This window comes from Podarcis cretensis (genome assembly GCF_951804945.1).
Source record: "Podarcis cretensis genome assembly, chromosome: 1".
NCBI classification, from domain to species: domain Eukaryota; kingdom Metazoa; phylum Chordata; class Lepidosauria; order Squamata; family Lacertidae; genus Podarcis; species Podarcis cretensis.
The window spans coordinates 1,908,115-1,929,563 of record NC_137170.1 but is presented as its reverse complement, the minus strand read 5'-3'; the positions used below and the strand labels follow the sequence as shown (position 1 = coordinate 1,929,563).

At 48.5% G+C, this 21,449-nt stretch overlaps 1 protein-coding gene across 1 annotated transcript in view; it reads right to left on the bottom strand.

Annotated features, from left to right (window-relative positions):
• Window positions 1–601: 601 nt before the first annotated feature.
• The window catches only part of FANCM (FA complementation group M), a 51,676-nt gene continuing 30,828 nt past the window's right edge, over window positions 602–21,449 (bottom strand). Inside the window, exons 12-23 of the mRNA XM_079980191.1 lie at window positions 20,662–20,816; window positions 19,992–20,144; window positions 12,286–14,260; window positions 9,760–9,842; window positions 9,589–9,657; window positions 8,811–8,912; window positions 7,853–8,009; window positions 7,147–7,250; window positions 5,199–5,654; window positions 2,597–2,918; window positions 1,165–1,456; window positions 602–811 (exon numbers count right to left, since the gene is read on the bottom strand). Coding sequence (XP_079836317.1) covers window positions 697–811; window positions 1,165–1,456; window positions 2,597–2,918; window positions 5,199–5,654; window positions 7,147–7,250; window positions 7,853–8,009; window positions 8,811–8,912; window positions 9,589–9,657; window positions 9,760–9,842; window positions 12,286–14,260; window positions 19,992–20,144; window positions 20,662–20,816 — 3,983 coding nt within the window. The 3' untranslated portion in view covers window positions 602–696. The remainder of the gene's footprint in view (window positions 812–1,164; window positions 1,457–2,596; window positions 2,919–5,198; window positions 5,655–7,146; window positions 7,251–7,852; window positions 8,010–8,810; window positions 8,913–9,588; window positions 9,658–9,759; window positions 9,843–12,285; window positions 14,261–19,991; window positions 20,145–20,661; window positions 20,817–21,449) is intronic.

Genomic DNA, 21,449 nt, shown 5'->3' with positions numbered 1-21,449 from the left:
GAGCCCTCCAGATGGTGCTGAATTACAGCTCCCAGAATCCCTAGCCCCTAACCTCTGGGGCTGATGTAATTCACCAGGCGGCAGGGGGCAAAGGTTTCTCCTACCTGCCGTATACCATGATCGAGCAAAGAAGAGACCACTTTTTTTGCATAGGATAGATTTCCGACAAAGGCAGACACTGGACAGTCCATACACTTATCAAATTCTTGCAGCCCCCCCCCAAAAAAAAATTCCTACAAGTGTCTATTTTGATCAGTGATGAATGCACAGCCCTCCACCTGTTGATAGACTTCAACTTCCATCAGCCTCACCTAAGTAGATGGTCTCAGGCTCCCTGCTTTTAAGAAAGTTCATTTTTAGCTGTTACATAGAAAGCCCAAAGCTTTACTCTTAAAACTCTCCAGGGGAAGGGAGAGCAAAGCCTATCTGGTTTTGTAAGGAGGTAGGAAGAAGAGCTCCAGCAACACCCTGTTCTTGAGATGGAGAAGGGCATTTTTTCAACAGGTGCATAAATTCTACTCATTTCAGAATAACCCCTGTGGAAAGGCTGCATTTGCAGCTGCCTGGTTTCTCCAGAGGAAAATGGTGGCCTGAATCTCACTGAGTTCGGAAGTTTATTTACATATCTTACAATGAGGAGATGTAACAATAAAGTGCGTCTTTTGAGAAGGGGTGACCTTGCTGATTTGCAGTTGGTCACGTGATCTTCTCAGGCAGCATCTGAGCGTCAAAGGCGTAGTGCATGTAATGGTAGACCTTCTCTGCCTTCTGCTGGCTCATCTGGGTGCGGGCTGCCATCTCGCCCGGGGAACTGGAAAAGAGCAAAAAGAAAGGAAGGCTGAGCTCCATTGCAGGCCAACAGGCAGTTGCTGCAGCAAGCAGGACAAACACTGCGTGCGTTTGGGCCGCAGGAGGCTTCTTCCAATGTGCCTGAAGGGGAGGAGGAAGAGCCAAGTGACCAGCAGCCTACTCAGGACAGAGCAGTGGATGGCTTTGGTTTCATACAGCACCAAGTCGCATTGAGGAATTTGCTACCAAAGAATGTGGCAGAGACTACTATCTGAGGTCAGAGTCCCTGAACAGATATCGGCCATCACAAGCTGAGGAGGGAGCATGCAGCCCGTCAGGTTTGGGACACTGGACGAGGCCCTGCCCAAGCCCTACCTGTTGGCTGCCTCCTTCACCGAGCCAAAGCAGTGGCACAAGGCCAGGGCCTCTGGGTAGCTGACGCAGGGAATGCTCAGGTAGAAGCGGAGGGCATCTTGCCTGTGCCCCTGCACCTCTGTGGGCACTTGGATGGCCGCGTTCTTCCGCTGCTCCAGCGAAGCCAGCTCCTTCAGCAAGTCAGCCGTCTCCTCTTGGCAGGAGCTGAAGAGCACCCGGATTCCTGCCTGGACGAAGGCCAACAGGAGGCTGTCGTAGTGCCGGCTTCTGTGGAACGCTCTCCGTGCTTCTCCTGGAAGTTTACAGAACAAGAGTTTGGTGTCAGCATTTCTCCTGTGCTGCCAACCTGGGAGAGGCTTCCAGATTTCTCGCTATCAGTGGCCTTTCATTCCCTGATGCCTCCAGTGGCAAGAGATCAGCTTCAATGTGCTAAGCACAGAGATGTGGGGATGTTGTGGCGCTCTGGGTGTTCTTGGGCTCCCTCAACTTCACCCCTGATGTTGACCTGGGGCTGTGGGAAGTCCAGCAAAGCCTGGAGGGGGTGAGCACAGGCTCTCCATCCCGTCTCTAGCAGAAGGGCAAGTTGTGTTCTCAACTGCTGCAGGTTGTCAGCTGTTACAGCATTTCACAGCCCAGGGGGACAGAGGAAGACCCTTAAAATCAGGACCCATATTTCTCTTCTTTTTCGCTCGTAAAGACAGTTGAGTGGAAACCGAGGAGGCAGACACAAGTTCCTGATCATTCCTACACTACCGAAAAAGGTGCAGTTCCTAGTTGCCTCTTCATTCTTCAAAGTGGAGCGAAGAACCTTATCATCTTTTAGTGCATGATCAGAAGCAGCTGGGATAGATTCTACTTGGTGGGACAACACCAGCTTCCCCAAAAGGTCCCATGTACACCATGTTACGTTTCTACCTCCTAAATACCTGAAGGAGCGTCTCCACCCCCATCATTCTGCCCGGACGCTGAGGTCCAGCGCCGAGGGCCTTCTGGCGGTTCCCTCATTGCGAGAAGCAAAGCTACAGGGAACCGGGCAGAGGGCCTTCTCGGTAGTGGCGCCCACCCTGTGGAACGCCCTTCCAGCAGATGTCAAAGCGATAAACAACTACCTGACATTCAGAAGACATCTTAAGGCAGCCCTGTTCAGGGAAGTTTTTAACGTGTGATTTTACTGTATTTTTGGTTTTTATGGAAGCCGCCCAGAGTGGCTGGGAAGGCCCAGCCAGATGGGCGGGATATAAATAATAAATTATTATTAATTATTATTATTATTATTATTATTATTATTATAAATGGCCATCTCTGTTCACCCCTATTTGCTGTGCTGTAGCTGCTGCATTTTCTGTTTGACGCTAAATAGCACAACCAGCAGAGCTGGAAGCTGAAGTGCTTAATGCCCAAGGAGAAAGCCCACCAAAGGCAGGAGACCCACCTGCTTTGACTCTCTCCTCCACGATCACACAGATCCTGTCAAACTTGCTCTTCAGCTGCTGCACTCGCTGGACCACTCTGCTCCTGTGTGCCGGGTTCAGCAGCTCCGCCTGGCATCTCCTCTCCACGGCCAGCCGGCTGCTGACAACGTAATCGCAGCTGCCCAGTGAGCAAACGTGGACCTTGACTCCGTGAACAGCTTTCAGGGTGGAAATGACGTCCGGCCCAGAGGAGATCTCACGGCTGTCAACCAGAACGCAGAGAGGCAGCGGCGGGTTCTTCCGGGAGCAGAGCGCCGCAGGGTGTCCCAAAGAGCTTTCTGGCTGAAAACATCACAGGAGAAATCATCCCATCATCCTCAAAGCAGCCAGAGCAAGAGAAAGCGCAGGCTGAGCTTTCGTTATCATCACCATTTCGTTATCATTACCAGTGCACCCCAGAGCCTTGCAGGGCTTCCCACTTGACACAAGACCACAGTTCCTGCCTCCAAAGAGCTTCCAGACCCTTTTTGGAAGGTGTAGGTTTACTATTATTACGGTTATGTATTTATTTATACCCAGCCTTTTCCCCAGAGCAGCTAAAAACAGGGAGGTGGGGAATGGAACATTCATTTAGGCAGAGGTTGGATGTTGACCATTTGTCAGGGATTCCTCAGCTGTGACTCCTACATCACAGGGGTTGGACTGAATGACCCTTGGACTCTACACTTCTATGATTCTACCATCTGAGGGCCCCCTCCAGACATCCTTTTCATCAAGCATTAGATTTGTTCTCAGGAAGCTATTGGGGCAGTTACACACAATCCCGCTTTCAACAGTGCTTGCGCCTGTGAAGGTTTTGGGGGGCAGTCATGCTGCTTCATTTGCAACCAGGCCACACCTTGTTACGTCCTGCAGAAATCCTGTACCTCTAAAGTTCCAGGGTGGTTTTTTTTTGTTTTTTTTGTGTGTGTGTATGTGGTTTTTGCTGCACTGCAGTGCACGAGTGTCCCTCCAGGTGGCGCTGAGGAAGCATCACAGAAAAGCTAAAGTGAAATGATGTGTGGGTGGCTCAGTATAAAGAGTACACTAAGGCACTATCAGCGCATCAATGACCTGTTTAGGGCCTGGAGAGGTCCTAAAATAGACCATGGGGGGGGGGGGGACAGGGAAAGATAAGTAAGGGCTGGTAGTTTGCCTAGCAGTCCAAATATTGCATAGGAAATGGCAGTATTTGACAAGTGGTAACGGTAAAGGTACCCCTGACCATTAGGTCCAGTTGTGGATGACTTGGGTTCCGTGCTCATCTTGCTTTATTGGCCGAGGGAGCTGGCATACAGCTTCCGGGTCATGTGGCCAGCAGGACTAAGCTGCTTCTGGCGAACCAGAGCAGCGCACGGAAACGCCGTTTACCTTTCCGCCAGTGTGGTACCTATTTATCTACTTGCACTTTTTGACGTGCTTTCGAACTGCTAGGTGGGCAAGTGGTACAAAACCTAAATCCCACTTTTGTTTAGACATGCTTCCAGCCTCATAGTAGAACAATTGCACTCACACAGGAAGTCACCTGCAAATTATTCCAGCAGGACAACTTCTGGGGACGAGGAGGTGGTGCCCTCCTCACCAATCTTTCATTGACCTCAAGACCTCTGTAGTCCTCTAGGCGCTCGATAAAACGTAAATGCCATTGCAAAAACAGCTCAGGCACATTTATTCAATTTACATACAGAAGGTGATTTGTGCAACCCCCAACATCTCTGGTCTGAAGGCCGTTAGGCAGAAACACTATAAAAGGCCTCTGAGCATGACCAAGGGGAACCGGGGTGCTGCCAGCCAAAAGTGCACAGAACAATTGCCTGTTCCCAGTACTGAAATGAGGCTGCATTTTAATGTATTTTGATCTTGTTGTTAAGTTGTATTTTAATCAATTGTTTTTATACTTGGTGTTAGCCGCCAACAGCCCAGTCTTAGCTGGGGAGGGAGGGGTATAAATAAAATTTATTGTTATTATTTTATTATTACTACATTTTCACAGTGGAGGAGGCATCCGAGGGGGTGGGAGGACCTTATCATAGAATCATAGAATCATAGAGTTGGAAGAGACCACAAGGGCCATCGAGTCCAACCCCCTGCCAAGCAGGAAACACCATCAGAGCACTCCTGACCTATGGTTGTCAAGCCTCTGCTTAAAGACCTCCAAAGAAGGAGACTCCACCACACACCTTGGCAGCAAATTCCACTGTCAAACAGCTCTTACTGTCAGGAAGTTCTTCCTAATGTTTAGGTGGAATCTTCTTTCTTGTAGTTTGGAGCCATTGCTCCGTGTCCGCTTCTCTGGAGCAGCAGAAAACAACCTTTCTCCCTCCTCTATGTGACATCCTTTTATATATTGGAACATGGCTATCATATCACCCCTTAACCTCCTCTTCTCCAGGCTAAACATGCCCAGCTCCCTTTTGCTGAAGGTTCTCAAGGAAAGCCTGAAGAAGCATCCCTGGCGCTGTGGGATATCTTGCCTCCTGGCGAGAGCTTTGACCAGATCACTTTCAGGGCTTTGGTCTGTTATTCTAACCCTGGCCACAGATAAACCAGCAAAGGAAGGAACAGCTTAAACACAGCCCATACCTTTGACGTTGCCTGGAAGTCCAGTTCTTCCGACAAGGAAGATTTCAGTCCCACGAGCCCTTGGGTCCTGCTCTCTTGGGGCGGACGGATCTCAGCCTTTGGAGCAGATGTTCTGCAGTCCAGACGGTGGTCTAAAGTCAGTGATGAGGACGCATGCGACCCCTGGTCCGCTTTCGCGACGGGAGGCGGTTCCCTTCTGACCCCTCCTTCATCTTCACTAGAGCTGCTGAGAATCTGGATCCGGGAGCGTTTCTTGAGCGGCGGGGGAGCAGCCTCTGCCTCTTTCAGCTTCCTCCTGCGTCGGGTGCAATACTGCTTTCTCCCGTGCCCAGAGCTCTCCTGCAGCAGGTTGAAGTCAACACAAACTTCCTCATCTTCACTGGAGCAGCTTTGGGAATCCTCCACCTCCTCCACACAGAAACTGTCTGCCAAGTAGCTTTCGTCCTGCTCTGGAACCTGGAAGGAAATGAAACCGCTGAGGAGAACCCACGCCACGACTTGCATATCTCCAAGGCAGGGCCACAGAACGTCTTGAGCCTCACGTGGGCTGTAGCCGCAGGCCTGGCCAGCTCCAGCAGATGAAATGCAGGTGACCTTTCCAGTCAAGCCTGGAGGAGTTTTCAGCGCATGAGGCTGGCACAGTTTGTAGTGACAAAATGACGTTGATGTGTCACTTTGCTCTCAGGTTCACAGGTATGTATGGAATATGGCAGAAATCCAGAAGGCAAATGCCTTAATTTGCAGGTGCCACTTTATTTTGGCACGTCTACCCCACCCTTTCTATTGAAAAATACAGTAAGAACCTGGGATAAAGTGGCGTCAATATGCTGAGGAACCAAGCTCTCATTTTAACACCTGAGCCAGGTTTTCCCAGGCCCCTGCACACTGCAAAAACACTCCCCCACCCCAGTTCCTGGACTGTTCACATCTCTCCCTGAGCTGCTACCTGGACTCACGTCACAGGCTGAAGAAGTGTTAGAAAGCAGTAGTTCTATGCCTGGAGGCTGCCTGGGTTTAGGGAGAAGGTCAATGTGTTCTAGATGCGCTTGCACTCCCCTGAAGGATCTGTTTTTTGGTTTGGGGTGGAGGATCCAGTCCTGTCCCTGGACTCCCAAGCATTCTCAGTGACACCAAGGGAGTTCCCTCTCCCAGCTGATGATGGCACATGAACTGTGGCTTCACCAAGAGAGAGGCAGGCTGGCCAAGGGCAGCCATGCTCTGGGGACCTTTTGGCATGCGGGGCTGCCCTGGAAGCTGCAGCTGGTATTGACTTTTAATAGTGGCACGATTTGTTCACAGCAACTTGGCCCAGTTAAAGGACCTTCACTGGCTAACAGTGTTTTTCCCAGCCCAATTCATGGTGGCATTACTGTCCTTTGAGGCCAAACTTGCTTGACTCCCCAGTGCCGAAAGGAAGGCCAAGTTCCCTATCAAGCTACCTATATGATAAGGTCATTCTGCTCGTGGCTATGAGGGAGGGGGAACTTCTCAAGGTCAGCATCCCAACTAGGGACCACATTCCCCAGAGAAGTCTGCCTGACACAGACTTTTTTCCAGATCATTCAGGTGGAATCGGAATCCTGTTCTTAGGTTGTGCCCCCCCCCCAATCACGCTGCCTTTTCTTTCTTGTGCCTTACAATAGCTCTGATTTGCAATATTTGTATTTTACATTGTTTTTATATGTTGATTCATGTGAACCGCACTGGGGATTTTTATCAAAGGGTGGTATTAAACAAACCCCAACTGTGTTGAAGCAGCAGGTTCTGCCTTGCTAAGAAGTCAGCCCACCTTGAAACAATCCTTTCGGCCTTGTTCTTTAAGATGACACTTGCGAAAAGTGACCATTCACTCCAATAAGGCTGTGAGAAACCAACAAGCAGCCTTTGTGGATCAAGACCAGCCCCCGTTTGTGCTTTGGACACAACCCTCCCTTGTCTGCCTTCTTACCTGTGAGAAAACAGCCACCGAGTTGCATCCTTTCTGCATCTTATACCTGTTGCCAACAGCTGGGCTTCGTACAGATTTCAGGTAGACTGCATGCATCTCAGATTCTAAGCAGAGAGAAAAAAGAGCAGCTGTCAGGCAGACAGAAGAGGAACTGAAGCCGCAGTTGGCACCTGTTTGGGCAGGCTTCGCAGGCGGAAAGAGTCTCTGTAGGGTGGGGAAAAGTTGTGTTGTGCAGGGCAGCCTATTTTGCAGATCCATTACAATTCCCACCACACAAACAGACTCCACATGAATCAGGGGTCTGTTAGTAGCAGAGAACTCTTCCCACAATAGTGCTGGCGGGACAGGTTCCACATGTGGCAATTGCTGCCACACAAGCAGTTCAGTGGCCTCCAAGCATCCATCTCAACATGCCATTCATTCTCTATCCATTTCCAGGCCTCGGTCCAAGTGCCGGCTATTCAAGCTCTCCTGCAGTTTGTGCCTTTGTTATTCACCTTTCCACTTTGTTGATGATACTGCAGCATGGACCGAAGCGACGCAGTCCTGATTTACTGCTGCTAACTAATTTCCAAAACCTGACATGCTGACTGCAATCACAGCCTTGTAGGAAAGCTACTGGGAGGACTAGTGCCAGTGGAAAAGGACAATTAGACCAAAGGAAGTGCCAGCTAACAGAAAAAGGGCAGGGTTTTCCTTCACTTACCATTGAGATCTTGCATAATCTGTGTCTCATCATTTAAAAACTCGACAAGGGAAGAACCCTGCACATTTTCTGAGCCGATGCTCTCGTCGGATGAAACCTCCATGGCTCCTTCCTCAGAAAGTTCCGCCTCTTGGTCCAGGAAGTATTTGGCTGCGTTCTACATGAAGCAAAAGCAAGAGAGTTCCTGTCCAGCAGTGTTCCAACTCGTAGACTCTGCTGTAGAACCAGCCATGCCAGGTGGCCGGGGACTGGCCAACCCCCACCCCATGGCTGATCAGAACTGGGCTTCTTTTAGGAACTGGCCACGGGCAAGGACACGATCCCATGTTGCCAGCCAGCCCACGAAGCCCCCCACCACCACCACCAGCCGTGCAGATCAAGTGATCTGAGGCCACAGCTTCACATGGAAAGAAGAAGCACCCCATTGCCGGGGGCCAAAGCCTCCAAGTGCAGAAACTGTTTGTCCATCCTCAATTACAAAACACAAGGCCAAAAGTACCTCTCCCCGAATTCCTTGGTTTGGTATTAGTTTCCTGCATTTGGGATTCAATCCCTGACAGCATCTCCAAGTAGGCCTGGGAATGACTCCAGCCTAAAACCCTGGAGAGCCAATACTCAGCTAGATGGATCAAAGGCCGTATAAGGCAGCTTCCAGTTTTATAATGACTTCTCAGGCAGAGAGAGGCCTCTCCTCCTTACCTGAAACCAGATCCTCTTCTTTAACTAGGGATGGGAACGGCTGAATGACACACCCAAGTATGTGTCGTCCTGCTCAGCTGAGCTGCATGGCCCTGCTCCAAAATTGAAATTTGGCCTAACAGAGGAGACTCTGTTTCCAAGCATGTTCCCCTCACACGCACTGCCCCGTATTTCCTTCCTGTCTAAGGTTCCAGAAGGGGAAACGAAAAGCACAGTACCCCAAGCCTCAAAGAAGCATCGCTGTGTGTCATATGCGCACCTTCCTGGCAGCAGCGTCTGCCCTTTTCCGCCTCTTCGCACCTGGCTTCTTGCTCCAGCTCTTCTCAGGGCAATCTGGGCTTGCGTCGCTAGACAAATCTGACTGAAACAGAGCACAGACACCGGTCAACAGTGGCATCAGAGCCAGATTCCTCTGGCCTTAACTGCTGCTCCATGCTACCCTGGCAGGGACTTTATGGGTCTGGCTTAACCAAAACTTGCAGCCTTTGGCTTCAAATCTGGGATGCTATAGGCAGCCTGGTTCATGTTACTTATGATTAATGTTGATGGTGAAATTACACTTAAGGGGTGGTTAAAGAATTCTGGAGGAAGAGTGGAGGAGAGGGAGGGGGTGGCCTGTTCAGCCGTTTCTCGTGGAGACCCAGAACCCCTGCAGGGGCAGCATTTGGGCAGGTGTCCAAGAAGACGACTCAGGGTAAAGCAGCCTACTGGTTTTCTGAGTACATTCAACTGAGAATGCTGCCCAAATATCTCTCCATCTGAAGAATAAACTTTACCACATTTTACAGGAACTGCTTTGAGCACAGGTGTCACTGTGGGAAACGTAGTATATAAATGAATTGACTATAAAAAAACAAAACTATTTTACTTCTGCTAGATATCTCAAAACTAATCAGCTCCTGTGCTATTGCAGGTTAAAGCCATTTTAGATAAAAATGGTAATAAACATTTCCTAACAATAAAGAGGGATGTTTAAGCCAACCGGAGCAAAATGTGTTTTATGTGTTTTTCCTGCCCTGACGGGGGTATTTACTCACTGTGACGAGCGGACGTCTCCGTTTCTTGACAGCAAATACTGGCGATTCCAAGTCACAGTCATCATCAATCTTGGGAGAAGGAAGGAAGACGTCAAAACACATTTAGAAACCGCAGAGAGAGGAGTTTTGTTTGGAGCTTGGTGGCCTTTAATTTTAACTGAGCTGACTCACGTTTTGAGATGTGAAAACGTTCACTTTCTTCTTATTTTTTCTGAGAAAAACAATTTCTTCTTCGCTTTCACTGCCGGCCCCAACTGCGAAGGAGTATGTGGGAAACAATAATAAGAAAGTGTGTGTGTGTGTTTCACCATACAATATATTTGTAAGTCCGAGAGGAAAATGCTTTCTCCCTTTTTTCTTTAAATAAGGCAATTCTGAATTGGCTTAGGAGGCTGCTCTTGTCGGCCTGTGAATCCCCATCCATTCAGGGTTCAGTTGGGGCAACTTAAACAGTATTTCCCAGCAGAGGAAAACATCTGGCTGCAGTGCCTTGCGGAGCTGGAAATTAAGAGTGCTACCGAGTGATATGGATGAGGGGAAAGAGAAGGGGGAAACACTAAGCCAACTTCACTTATCTGTTCTTGGACATGTTGTCAGCCCACGTACAAGAGCTGTTGCTCCTCCTACAGGTAGCCAGAGAGGCACCTCTGGAACAAGGTATCTCCAGCTGACTCCATTTCTCCCCTCCCTGCCACTTTTGCCCCATTTTCTAACTCTTCCCTACACATATTCCTCAAGGTTGTGTTGGTTTGTTTTTAATAGGAATCCAGCAGTCCCCCACGTGCTTTTACACAGAATGAGGAAGGAGCAGGCCTTGAGAGTAGGAGAGTAAGAATATAAAAAGGTAAAAGATGTAAGCTAAGGGTGTAGAAACTTATGCTGATCCTGCAGCTGGATGAAGCCTGGGGGTCCTCTGAGCCAGCACCCTGCTCTCACGGTGGCCAACTGGGCGCCCACGAGGGGCACCTGAGCACAGCCGTGCTCTCCCCCCCCCCTGCGCTTCACAGCAACTGCCATCCAGAAGCCCAGGCCTCCGGCGGGGAAACCGCCAGGGCAGGAGTGAGCAAAGGCGTTGCATCCACAGAAGCAGAGCCTCCAGATACAATGGTGCTGCTTTATTCTACTTTGGCCAGACCCCATCTGGCTTACCGTGTCCAGTTCCAAGCTCCACAGTTCATTTACATTTCAATTTTTAAAATTGATTTTGTAATAAATTGCAGTATCGCTCTGTCTAAATCACATTGCATCTTATATAATACCACTCTTATGGCGAAATTGCTTACATCTGATTGGAAAAAAGCTTACTGGATGAGGAACAGAAAAAGTTGAGGTTTATTCAGACATATCCCAAATTAATAAAGTTATCTTCCTTTTTTAAAACAAACAAGTAAACAACTGTATTTCAGTAAAGTGGCCTTGCCTGCACTCTTATTCCATGAACCTAAAAGTGTGCTATTTTAGCCACCCAGAGTTTAACCCTTTCTTTAAAGGTTGGTACAGCCACCGGTCTCCACTTCCCAACACAGAGAGTTCTAGCTGCTGCCTCTAACCGTTTAAAAAGGATACTGACAAAGTAAACTGCATACGAAGAAGTGTGACCTAGATGCAGGGGGACCGGGAGGCCCCTCGCTAGGAGAGGCTGCAGGGAAGCAGGCTTAGATTGGAGAAGAGACAATGAGGAGGCAAGAGGGGGGCCAGGATCTCCACTGGCGTTGAGGATGGGCCGAGTAGGGCAGGGCATAAATGAACCCATTTCAGCAGGCCTTTAGGGGTATCAATGCCACAGCAGTATTTTAACCCACACGGGTGGCGCTGTGGGTTAAACCACAGAGCCTAGGACTTGCCGATCAGAAGTTGGCGGTTTGAATCCCCGCAATGGGGTGAGCTCCCATTGCTCGGTCCCTGCTCCTGCCAACCTAGCAGTTCGAAAGCGTGTCAAAGTGCAAGTAGATAAATAGATACCGCTCCGGTGGAAAGGTAAATGGCGTTTCTGTGTGCTGCTCTGGTTTGCCAGAAGTGGCTTGGTCATGCTGGCCACATGACCCGGAAGCTGTACGCCGGCTCCCTCGGCCAGTAAAGTGAGATGAGCACCGCAACCCCAGAGTCAGTCATGACTGGACCTAGTGATCAGGGGTCCCTTTACCCTTTGTTGTCACTACTGACTCTGTCATGGTTTTATCTGTTCCTGTTTTTATCTGACTGATGATCTGTAACTGAGGGAGAGGGGGTTGCTTTTAATTTATTCCACTGTACCCCACTTTGGTACCCTCTTGTGTGGAGAGGAAGGCTAAAGAATATTTTTAATGCATTGCAAGAAAAATGATTTAAACATTCCCAACAGCATAAACCATTCAAGAGAGAATGTCGGACTGACTCTCTTTCCACTTGAGGTTCTTAAGCAGAGGCAAGATGGCCTCACCTATTGGGGATCCAGAGGGTGGGGGGTTTCCTGCATCAGCTGGGGGGACGGGGGGAGGAGGTTGGGCTGACTCCCCATGAGGCCCTTTCTAACTCTAGGATGTTGCCTTCTGCAACCTGATGCTTAGCCTTGCCATAAACCGAGCGAGAGAACATCCCTTCATTGCTTAAAAGGCAGGATCTCAGTATCCAGTTCCCATCTGCCTTCTGAAGTCTGTAGGCAGACTAAGTCCTCTCTGCATAATGCCTTACGCTATTTTAATTTTTTAAAAATCTTACCTTCAATGGGAAGCATGTTAGGGCCATTTAGGCTTCTGTTTTCCACCTTCGCAGTTTCCCGCAGTGCAAGCCCCTCTGTGCTGAAAATGGAGTTAGCCAAGTCCCTTTTCACTGTACTGGCATTCCCTCTCCTTGGGACTGGTGCCTGTGCACTTTCCTGCCTATTCCCGGAGAAAGAGCTCGTGGAGGTTCTTCTGGGGACGCCAGCATGGCTCACCTGCCTACCTGTCGGTGTGGAAAATGCAGCGTGCGCAGAACTTGGTGACTGGCACAGTTTCCCTCTCGCTGGTGTCAAAGGAGAGACCAAGGGAATAACATTTTCAACTGCCGCAAGACAAGAGTCCCGATTTTGTAGGTGTAAAGGTGTAGAAAACTTGGTTCCATTAAAGCATTCATTACCCCAGGTCAGTGGAGACTTCCTTGACACGTTGCTGTTTGAGAGCGCTACTTCAGCGCTAGAGGAGCTAACTGCCGCGTGAGTTCCCCCATCTTTCACGGTGTCCACTTGCTCTGAGCACTCGTCCTCCGATTCTTGAGTCAGGAAACCCAGATCAAAGTTAACAGAGAACAACTCCTGAGAAACATTGTAGAACTCTCCAGGACGCTGGGCTTCTACTTTGCCTGCACCGACAGGATCAACAGATGCTTCCAAACCTCCATCTCTTGGGATTGTCAGTGACTTCATGGGGTTTCCCTGGCTGACCTCATGAAGCTCCTCCCCTGAGGGCTGCATTTCAGAGGTCCCCTCTTCCTTGCTCGGGGTGCTGGCTTGAGTAGCCCACAATGATGGCTCTGAAAGCTCCCCTCCTTTTGTGTCTGGATGAGGGCCACTCTCTGCAAAATCCTCTCCTATAAAGAAGCGACCAGACACTTCAGTAGTGCTTGCATTCCTCTCAGCCAGCTTCTGGGATCCTTGATAACTTCTGCAAGCCGCCTCCTTTCCTGAATGGTTTCCTCCTGGATCATGATTTGCCACTGGTGGAGTTCTCCCTTGAATGCCCATCTGCTTTTCATCGTCACACTCAAATATTTCGTCCCAATCAAAATCATTTATCTTGCTAAAGGAAGCTTCAGGAATGCAGCTTTTTTCCAAAGCGTTATCCAAGGAACACTGTTCCTGAGCATCGGTGAGTTCAGACATGGTCCGAGGTGATGTGGAAGGTGGCTTGAAAGGTGTCAGATTTTCTCCTGAAGGACATTTGCCTGAAAACACACCAGAAACACATTTTTGCACTGAGCTTAACTGCTGGGCTACATCCTCTGTCTCTTCTTCAGAATCAAATAATTCATTCAGAGAAGGGGGAGACTGTGACAGAAGCCTTGCTGCATCTGTTGGGATGCATTTTCCCCAAAAAGCATCCTCATCGGCACTTGCACCAGGATGCGCAAACAAATCCACCACTGCTGCTGCTGGTGGTGCATAAAACAAAGAAGAAAGGGGAGAATTTTCTTCTGCAGAGAAGCCATAGCCTGAATCTGCACCGTGTCCATTCCATGAGCCGCACACTTTTGAGACAGGCTGAAATTTTGTTTCAGCTGCATTTTCACAATCAGCAACACTTCTCTGGGCAGTGCTTATGCTGGCAGATTCCTCCATGTTTTCCTCATCCTTATCTGACATTTTCTTACATCCAGCACCTTCAACCAACGGCAAAGTGCTTGCTGGAAAACCATCTGCAGGGCTGAGCCCCTCTGTAGCATGACTTTCAGAGTCTACCGACAGAGCCTGAGGCCTATTCACAGATTTGAAGCTCGTTGCTTTAAAGAGAGATACACATTCTGCATCAAGCTCCACAGAGGAAGATGAGCGGTGTGTTGCTGCTTTTGGAGCCTCCACCCGGGTTTTTCTAGAGAAAGGCGCCTTCTGAGCAGCTGCTGCATCACGACACCTCTTGCCCCGCTGAGCCTTCTCCGATGCCTCAACATCTTCCCAGTGAAAATAAGGACGGGTATCCAGCCCATAGTGGCATTCTCCCTAGTTGAAAAAAAAGAAAAGACACTGTTTCAGATGTCTGCTTGACTCAAAGTTCATCTAACGCCTTATCCTCCCATCAACTGTGTTTACTAGACTGGCATTGCTTCAGTCTTGCAGAAGGGAAATGGACCAGGAGACCAACATTTGCTCTTGAGGGCTCAAGGAGAAAATCAAAAGAGGCTGTTGGATCAGGCCAACAGCCCACCTAGCCCAGCTTCCTGTTCTCACAATGGCTTCTCCCCAGATGCCTGTGGGAAACCAGCAAACAAGATTCGAGCACAAGAGCCCTCTCGCTTTGTGTGACCTCCAGCAACTGGCATTCAGAAGCAATACGGCCTCTGACTCCACTTTCTACATCTCTCCATCCACAGATCTGTCCCTTTATTCCTACTCACTGGTTCTCAATCCCCAGCCCACAAGAGGACCTCTTCCATGACTGCTAAGCTTACTCAGCAGGAGTCTTTGGTGAGGTACTTTGTCGAAAGCCTTTTGAAATTCCTAAGTATGCTATGCTTGTTGATACTCTCAAAGAACTCAAATACGTTCATAATGTAAGACTTGACGTTGCAGAAACCATGCTGGTTCTGTTTCAGGAAGGCTTGTTCTTCTATAGGTTTGGTTATTTTATCTTTTAACAATACCTTCCATCAGTTTTCCTCTACTGCTTCCAAATCCTGGACTGACTATATTCTGGAAAACAATGCCTGTGTGTGTATTGGTGCAGCCTTCCCTAAGTTCACAGGATCATGGAGACATTTAAATCAAAACAGAACAATGCAGCTAGTTCATTTACCTGCAAATTTGGCCTACAAAAAAAGAACTAACATTAAAAGTGACCTGATACATAAGTTACATAAAGCAACTCTCCTCCAGGGGTACCCAAGTCTGGCAGCTAGGATCATAGTGTATGTCCTCGTTTCAGGCTCACACGGTCTTACATAAATGCTCTCCTTCGCTATGGAAAAGGACACTTGACCCCAGGCAGGTTCTAAACCGCAGGTGGGAAGCAAAGACACTCTCACACCTTCACATGTTGCTTAGTAGAGTAAAGCATCTAAAAACCATTTGAAGGAACTAACAAAACTTGAGATTTGAAACCAGCTGCTCAGCAAAATAGGTCATGGGACAAAACCGCTCCTTTCCCAATACGATTGCATTAGCGCAACGGCTTTCATTAAGAATTACAGAATCCTGCCAGATTAACAATATTCACAACTTGGAAAGGTGACAGAAAATGTGGTGTCTAACAATTAAATGGGCTTCTGGCCTGCAAAAAAACGAACAACAGTTCTCCCTCTCTCTCCCGGGGAGCAGGGCATCAATAAATGGGAGAATCCATATAGCTCATTACACAAACATCCCACCCACAGAGTCACAAGGCAACTCTGGCTTTGGGAGTACAGGAGTCATAATAACAATTCTGACAACTCTTGGGCTCCAAGAGTTGACTCCTTGAAATGCAAAAGAACCCCATGGCTGGAGTGCATGAAGAATAAGCCTCCAAAGGGAACACAAGACAACAGGAAGGAAGGAAGGAAGGAAGGAAGGAAGGAAGGAAGGAAGGAAGGAAGGAAGGGCAAAGCCAACACAGCATAATTTTGGAATGAGCATCAGTTTCCCTGCTGTCATTAGGGGCAATGTGTTTTCTGTAACAAGCTGGAGAAGCAAGCAGGGAAAGCTGGCAAGCCTTTCAGATTGCTGAGTGCAGCTTTATCCTCTTAAATGCCCATATGACCCTTTAATGCTCCAGGGCAAAGTAGTGCAGGACCTGATTAGCAACAGTGTGTGTGTGTGTGTGTGCATGGGTATTAGTGGAAGCTCTCAGCACACCAAGCTTAGCTTTTCAGATGTGGGTTGAAAAGCAAACCATGCAAACAGAATTGCACAGAACCATCCCTCCTCCAAGCACAGTTTCCGCAACATCCCCCACGAACCTGCGCCTTTCTTGTCAATGTTCTGTGCTAAAAACTCCTCCCTAGAAGTTCTCTCTCTCAACTCCTGGGATCTTGCCTTCATTGCCACAGTCCCAGGGGTGACAGCAGGTGTGCCAGGAGACTCGTGTGCATGGCTCAAGTGTGCCTTGAACTGTATGGCCAAATGACTGGAGCATTCCAACCTCCAATGGGCTTCTGCCTGGGGCTACAGCAATGCTTCAAGCTAACTTGCTCACCTTCACTGCACTCAGGCTCCCATGGGGCCTCCAACGATCCTTGCTAACTCAGATGCCTGGCATGACCTTTGCAGTCTTCCTACCCCTTCTCAATTTAGGGCCAACCAGCAAAGCTGAGCACTGGTCGATTCAGGACATATGAAAGGAAGAACCATGGCACGCATGGCTAAACTATGGAATTCACTCCCATGAGATGTAGCTGTGGCCACAAACTTGGATGGCTTTAAAGGGGAATTAGACAGATTCATGGAGGAGGAGGCTATTCATGGCTACTAGGCCAGGATAGCTCTGCTCTGCCTTCAAGCCACAGGAGGAGAGAGAGCTCTTGGGTTGAAATTGTGCTTTTGGGTTTATCTGGGTGGCCACAGTGAGAAGAGAACGCTTGCCTTTTGAGGCACAAGAATCTCCACAACTGTAACTGTGCTCCTGAGTGGAAGTTCTTCTGCGGGCTTCCGCTGTGAAAAGGAGATGCATTTTCAACACTGTTGGAACTATTCCAAAGAGGGAAAACAGACAGATTGAGGCCGTCTTGCATGGACAGTTCCCATCCTCCAGACATTTGATCCCAAGTGCTGAAGCTGCAGCAACAACAACAACAACAGAGCATTTGCACTGCTCCTGCACGTGTGGGACTTGACTCCCTCCTCTGGATTCTCTGCAGGCTTCTAGCCACAGTTTCCCGCCCATGGAATCCCAGCAGCCATAAGTAGGAGTCGCACATGTGGGCAATTATAGCCTTGAGCCATTTTGTTGGCGTAGGAGTGTGAATTGAAGTAGGAGAGAAAAACCGACAAGTGTTAAATATAACACTCTGACGTTAGTGCAGGCCAAGAACTGCATAGTTACTGCGCGTGACTCAAGCTCCTGAACCCAAAGTGAGTTTGCTGCTTAAAACCTGCCTAAGTGTGCCAACACACGGCATCACCTGTTCACTGGAAGCACATCTGCATCCCTAGCTAAAGCAGAAGCGCCTGCAAAGGGGTCTGTCACACCTTCCTACAAAAGGGGTGTTGAAATCCACCCAGGGCACACTTTTTATTAAAGAATCCACAGAATAGACCGACAATGCAATCCTTTTAATTTACTGTGCTCTGCATGGTAGTAAACACGGTGTTCGAAACTCCCATTGTTCTAGGCGCGTTTTGCAACAGGGAATTTCATTAGTTTCTGAGCTCTGAGTGCAGTACTGAGCCTAAGATTTCAGATTAAAACTGCAGAATGAAGGAAAGGAGGACCTTTTTCTGCCTCCCCACTTCCAGCTACTCCCTGAAGACTGGAAAAAAAGGCCCTCTTAAGAATATTAGGGGGTGGGCAGGGGAAGGACTAGACCATGTGAAAAATGAACATAATATTTTAGCTGCAATTCATTCATTTTCAGCTTTGCATTCTTGTTATAAAAAACACACACCTAGACATTCCGTTGTTGCATCCAACAAACAAACAAACAAAACATTAAAAACCGCATAAAACAAAACGAAATAAGAATCTAATAGACAATCATATTCTTAAAAGGCAGGATTAAAACATCTCAACCACTCAAGGAGGCCATGGATAATTTAAAATCAAAGGCTGGGCAGAAAAGAAATGTTTTTGACTATTGCCTAAAGATATGTAATCATGGCACCAGACGAGCCTCCCTGGAGGGAGCATTCCTCAAATGGCCTGTTCTCATGTTGCCACCCTCCAGACCTCTCATGGAAGAGGCATATGAAAAAGAGCCTCAGAGGATGGTCAAAGGGTCCAGGTCAGTTCATATGGGGGGAAGCAGTCCAAGAAGCATTGGGGTGCAGAGTTGCATGAGGTTTTATAGGTCAAAATGAGTGTTTTGAACTGGGCCCAGAAGCTAACTGATAGCCAGCACAGTTGGGCCAGGATTACAGTTGTGTGCTCAGACTGCCTTGCCCCGGTAAGCAGCCTGGCCACCAAATTTGGCACCAGCTAGTTTCTGAAATCTGAATTCACAATCTCTTATTGGTGTCAACATCTATGGAGGCTCCTGTTGTTGAAGCTACAGCTCCCAAAGCAAAAGCACAGCAGAAAAGCCTTGAAAGGGGTATTGTGCAAAAGCTGTGTTCATTCTAATGAGCTGCACCCAGCAAGCACACTCTCACTGAACAGAAAGTCATCTGCTGGGCTCTTCTGGAGCAGCTGTGCGGACAGCTCAGGATTCCAGAGGAGAGCAACTGGCTTCTCTCTAACAGAGGAGAGGTGGCCACCCATGGCCTGCAGGCCAGATCCAGCCTGCCATGCCTCATCTTTATCTACAAGCAGACTGGGAGATAAGGCTCCGAGTCTGATCTTTAGAGTGATGAGGGATCTTTTACCTCCAGTCTTAGTGCTAAGCACCACAGCACTGTGATGGGAGATAAGCCCACTGCCTGCTCTCAAAGCGCTGAAGCAGCACTGTGGAACCTGCAAACTCTAGCTAGGGGAAAATCCAATCTGTTTGGCCAAGCCTCCGTTGCCTTAGCAATGAAGCCAGGAAGGCATTAATAAAAAGCTTCTTTTATGGTTCGTCTGTGTGTTGATGTGTGCATCTGCATGAAACAGAGGATTGCTTTCCCCTTTTCTACAGCAGGACACAACTGTCTCCGTGGCTTTTTTGTGCTTGGAATAAAAGGCACACAGAGAAAAGCCAAAAAAATCCACACCTAAAATTTTCCAAGTTAGAATCTCATGCATGTATTTGCTCAGAATTTACAGCAAACTGAAGCGTTTTTACATTAAACTAAGTTGCTGAGATCAACAGGTCCTCAAACCTGAATGCAATGAACTCACCTAAGATACAGGAAGCATGACATTGCCCCAACCCCATTAGCAAACCAGACCTCTGAAGCTGCATTGTATGATATGTGTGATTCACACGCCTGTCTGTGAGGAGCGTGAGAAGGGAAGACAGGCTTATCTTTCTTCCGGTATGAGACAGTAAAACTGTACTTTCAATTTTACGCTATGGATTCTTCCGCTCTCGGAGCTGAGAGAGAGCACCATGATTGCTTGTCTGTATATTCTGTAAATAAATTACTAGTTTAGAACTACAATGTCTCTAACGTCTTGCTGTGTTAAGCCAGAAGGATAGTGTGCTTACCCCAGCAGGTATAGGTCGCTGGGAGCGCCCTGGAGAAGGGATGCCTTTTCCAGAGCTCCGCTCACCGGAGTACGTCCAGAGGAATGGAGGCTGCAGCCACCCCAGGGCCTTTTCTCCTAACTCCGCTTGGGCCTACAAAGGGTCATAAGCAAAGGAACCTGAAGATGCTTGCTTACTGGCAAAGGTCTTTTTGAACGTGCTTTGCAGCCCATTACCTTATAAATGTTCTGAATGGCAGGCTCAAGCTGAGAGGTGCTTTTTCCAAAGCCACCTAGTGAGGTTTATGGCTGACTATAGACTGTCCCCTCCCTTGAGTCCACAATCCACTCCTACAAATTGCACTGCCTGGCCCCTCTGCCTGCTCAACTTCTTCCTTCAACAAAGGCACAACACCGTCTCATGCACACTATAAAGTCTGACATGACTCTTATAGGGAGATAGTGTTTGTTCGGTGAGGCTGTGAGCTTACCAACCTCTTCATGCCTCATCTGCTCGATCATCTCCATCATGCTAATGAAGTGGTGGCAGCGATCCGAGTGGTCCACCAGGTGGGTAGGGAAAGGGCGGTTCTGCCACAGCCTCCACTCTGTCAGAGACAGCACATGGACCTCCTTGGCTTGCGAGTCCTGGGTTTCAAAACAGAGAGCAACACAGAGCTCATTCCAAGTACTGGCTGGCAAAATACAAAGCATCTCATGATCCAGATTGTACAAAAATAGTAATTCCAGTTACAGGGCTTGATGCATAAATAAAACATTAACAGTTATTGCAAGAAGACGACTCTCTCTTAAAATACTCTTTATTTTTCACTCCAATTTGTTAGTTAAGAGACGGAGAGCACCAAAGTACTGTGCACGGACTGTATTCAGTCTTCTATTCAACGGCCAGGGTTGCTGGCAGGAGTCTTTCCCAGCCCTGGAGATGTGGGGATTGAACAATGCAAAGCCGGTCCTCTGAGACTTGAGCTACAGCCATCCCCCAGCTGGTGTCTGAAGTTCACGGCAAAAGCAGCCCTTTGTTATGCTTGACAAGGGATCAGTCCACTTTCCTCCTGGCTGAGGCGCATCCAGCAAGACAGAGCTTGGAATTCCTGCTCCAGGCCAGAGAACACCCTGCTCCAAGCGCATCCAGGCCCCAACTTACTCTCGTCTCCTCGTCTTCTAATGTTTCAAAGTGACTTCGAGGCATAACTGGGTTTCTTATCCCATCACCAGCTTTGATTTTATACAATCTATTCCATCTTTCAAATTCTTCAGCTGTAAGGCACCAAGCTTCGGACGTACGGGTTTGCTTTGCATCTGGAAAGTGTTTGGAGGCAGGGAGGGAGAGAAGGTTGATACTTAGAAGAAAAATCTCTCAAATAGGCACCAGACACATAGCTTGTCAAACAGAAGATTCCTCTAAACTCCTGGAGCTCAGCACAAGATTGCCCTCCCTTCGTGGATTTGAGCCCCACATTGGGCAAAAGATTCCTGCTTTGCAGGGGGTTGGACTAGATGTCCCTTGGGGTCCCTACCAACTCTACAATCCTGTGATAGAAGCAGACCAGTTCTGAAAGCAGGAAAGCCAAGAGGGATAAGACAGACTTTAGGAAATCCACACACACACCCCATTGCATGGGGCAGGAGTGAGATGATGTTGCACCGTGTGGCACGAGGGAGACGATAAAACATCTGGCGAAACACATCTGCAAATGGCATGCCCTCATGAAGGAAGGTGAATGAGGAATTTTGCGTTCAAACAAGTGGTATGTCTATGTTTCCTTCTCCTAATCTAGATGCCGGACAATACACATGGGAAAGCAGCAAAACTGCCTCTCACCTGGAACAGGTCTGGATTTAGTCGCTACTGATACCCCTCCAACAACTAAGCCAGGGTGCAATAATGCTTTTCCAAAGGCCTCACATAGCCATATATAGTTGGTGGAGCAG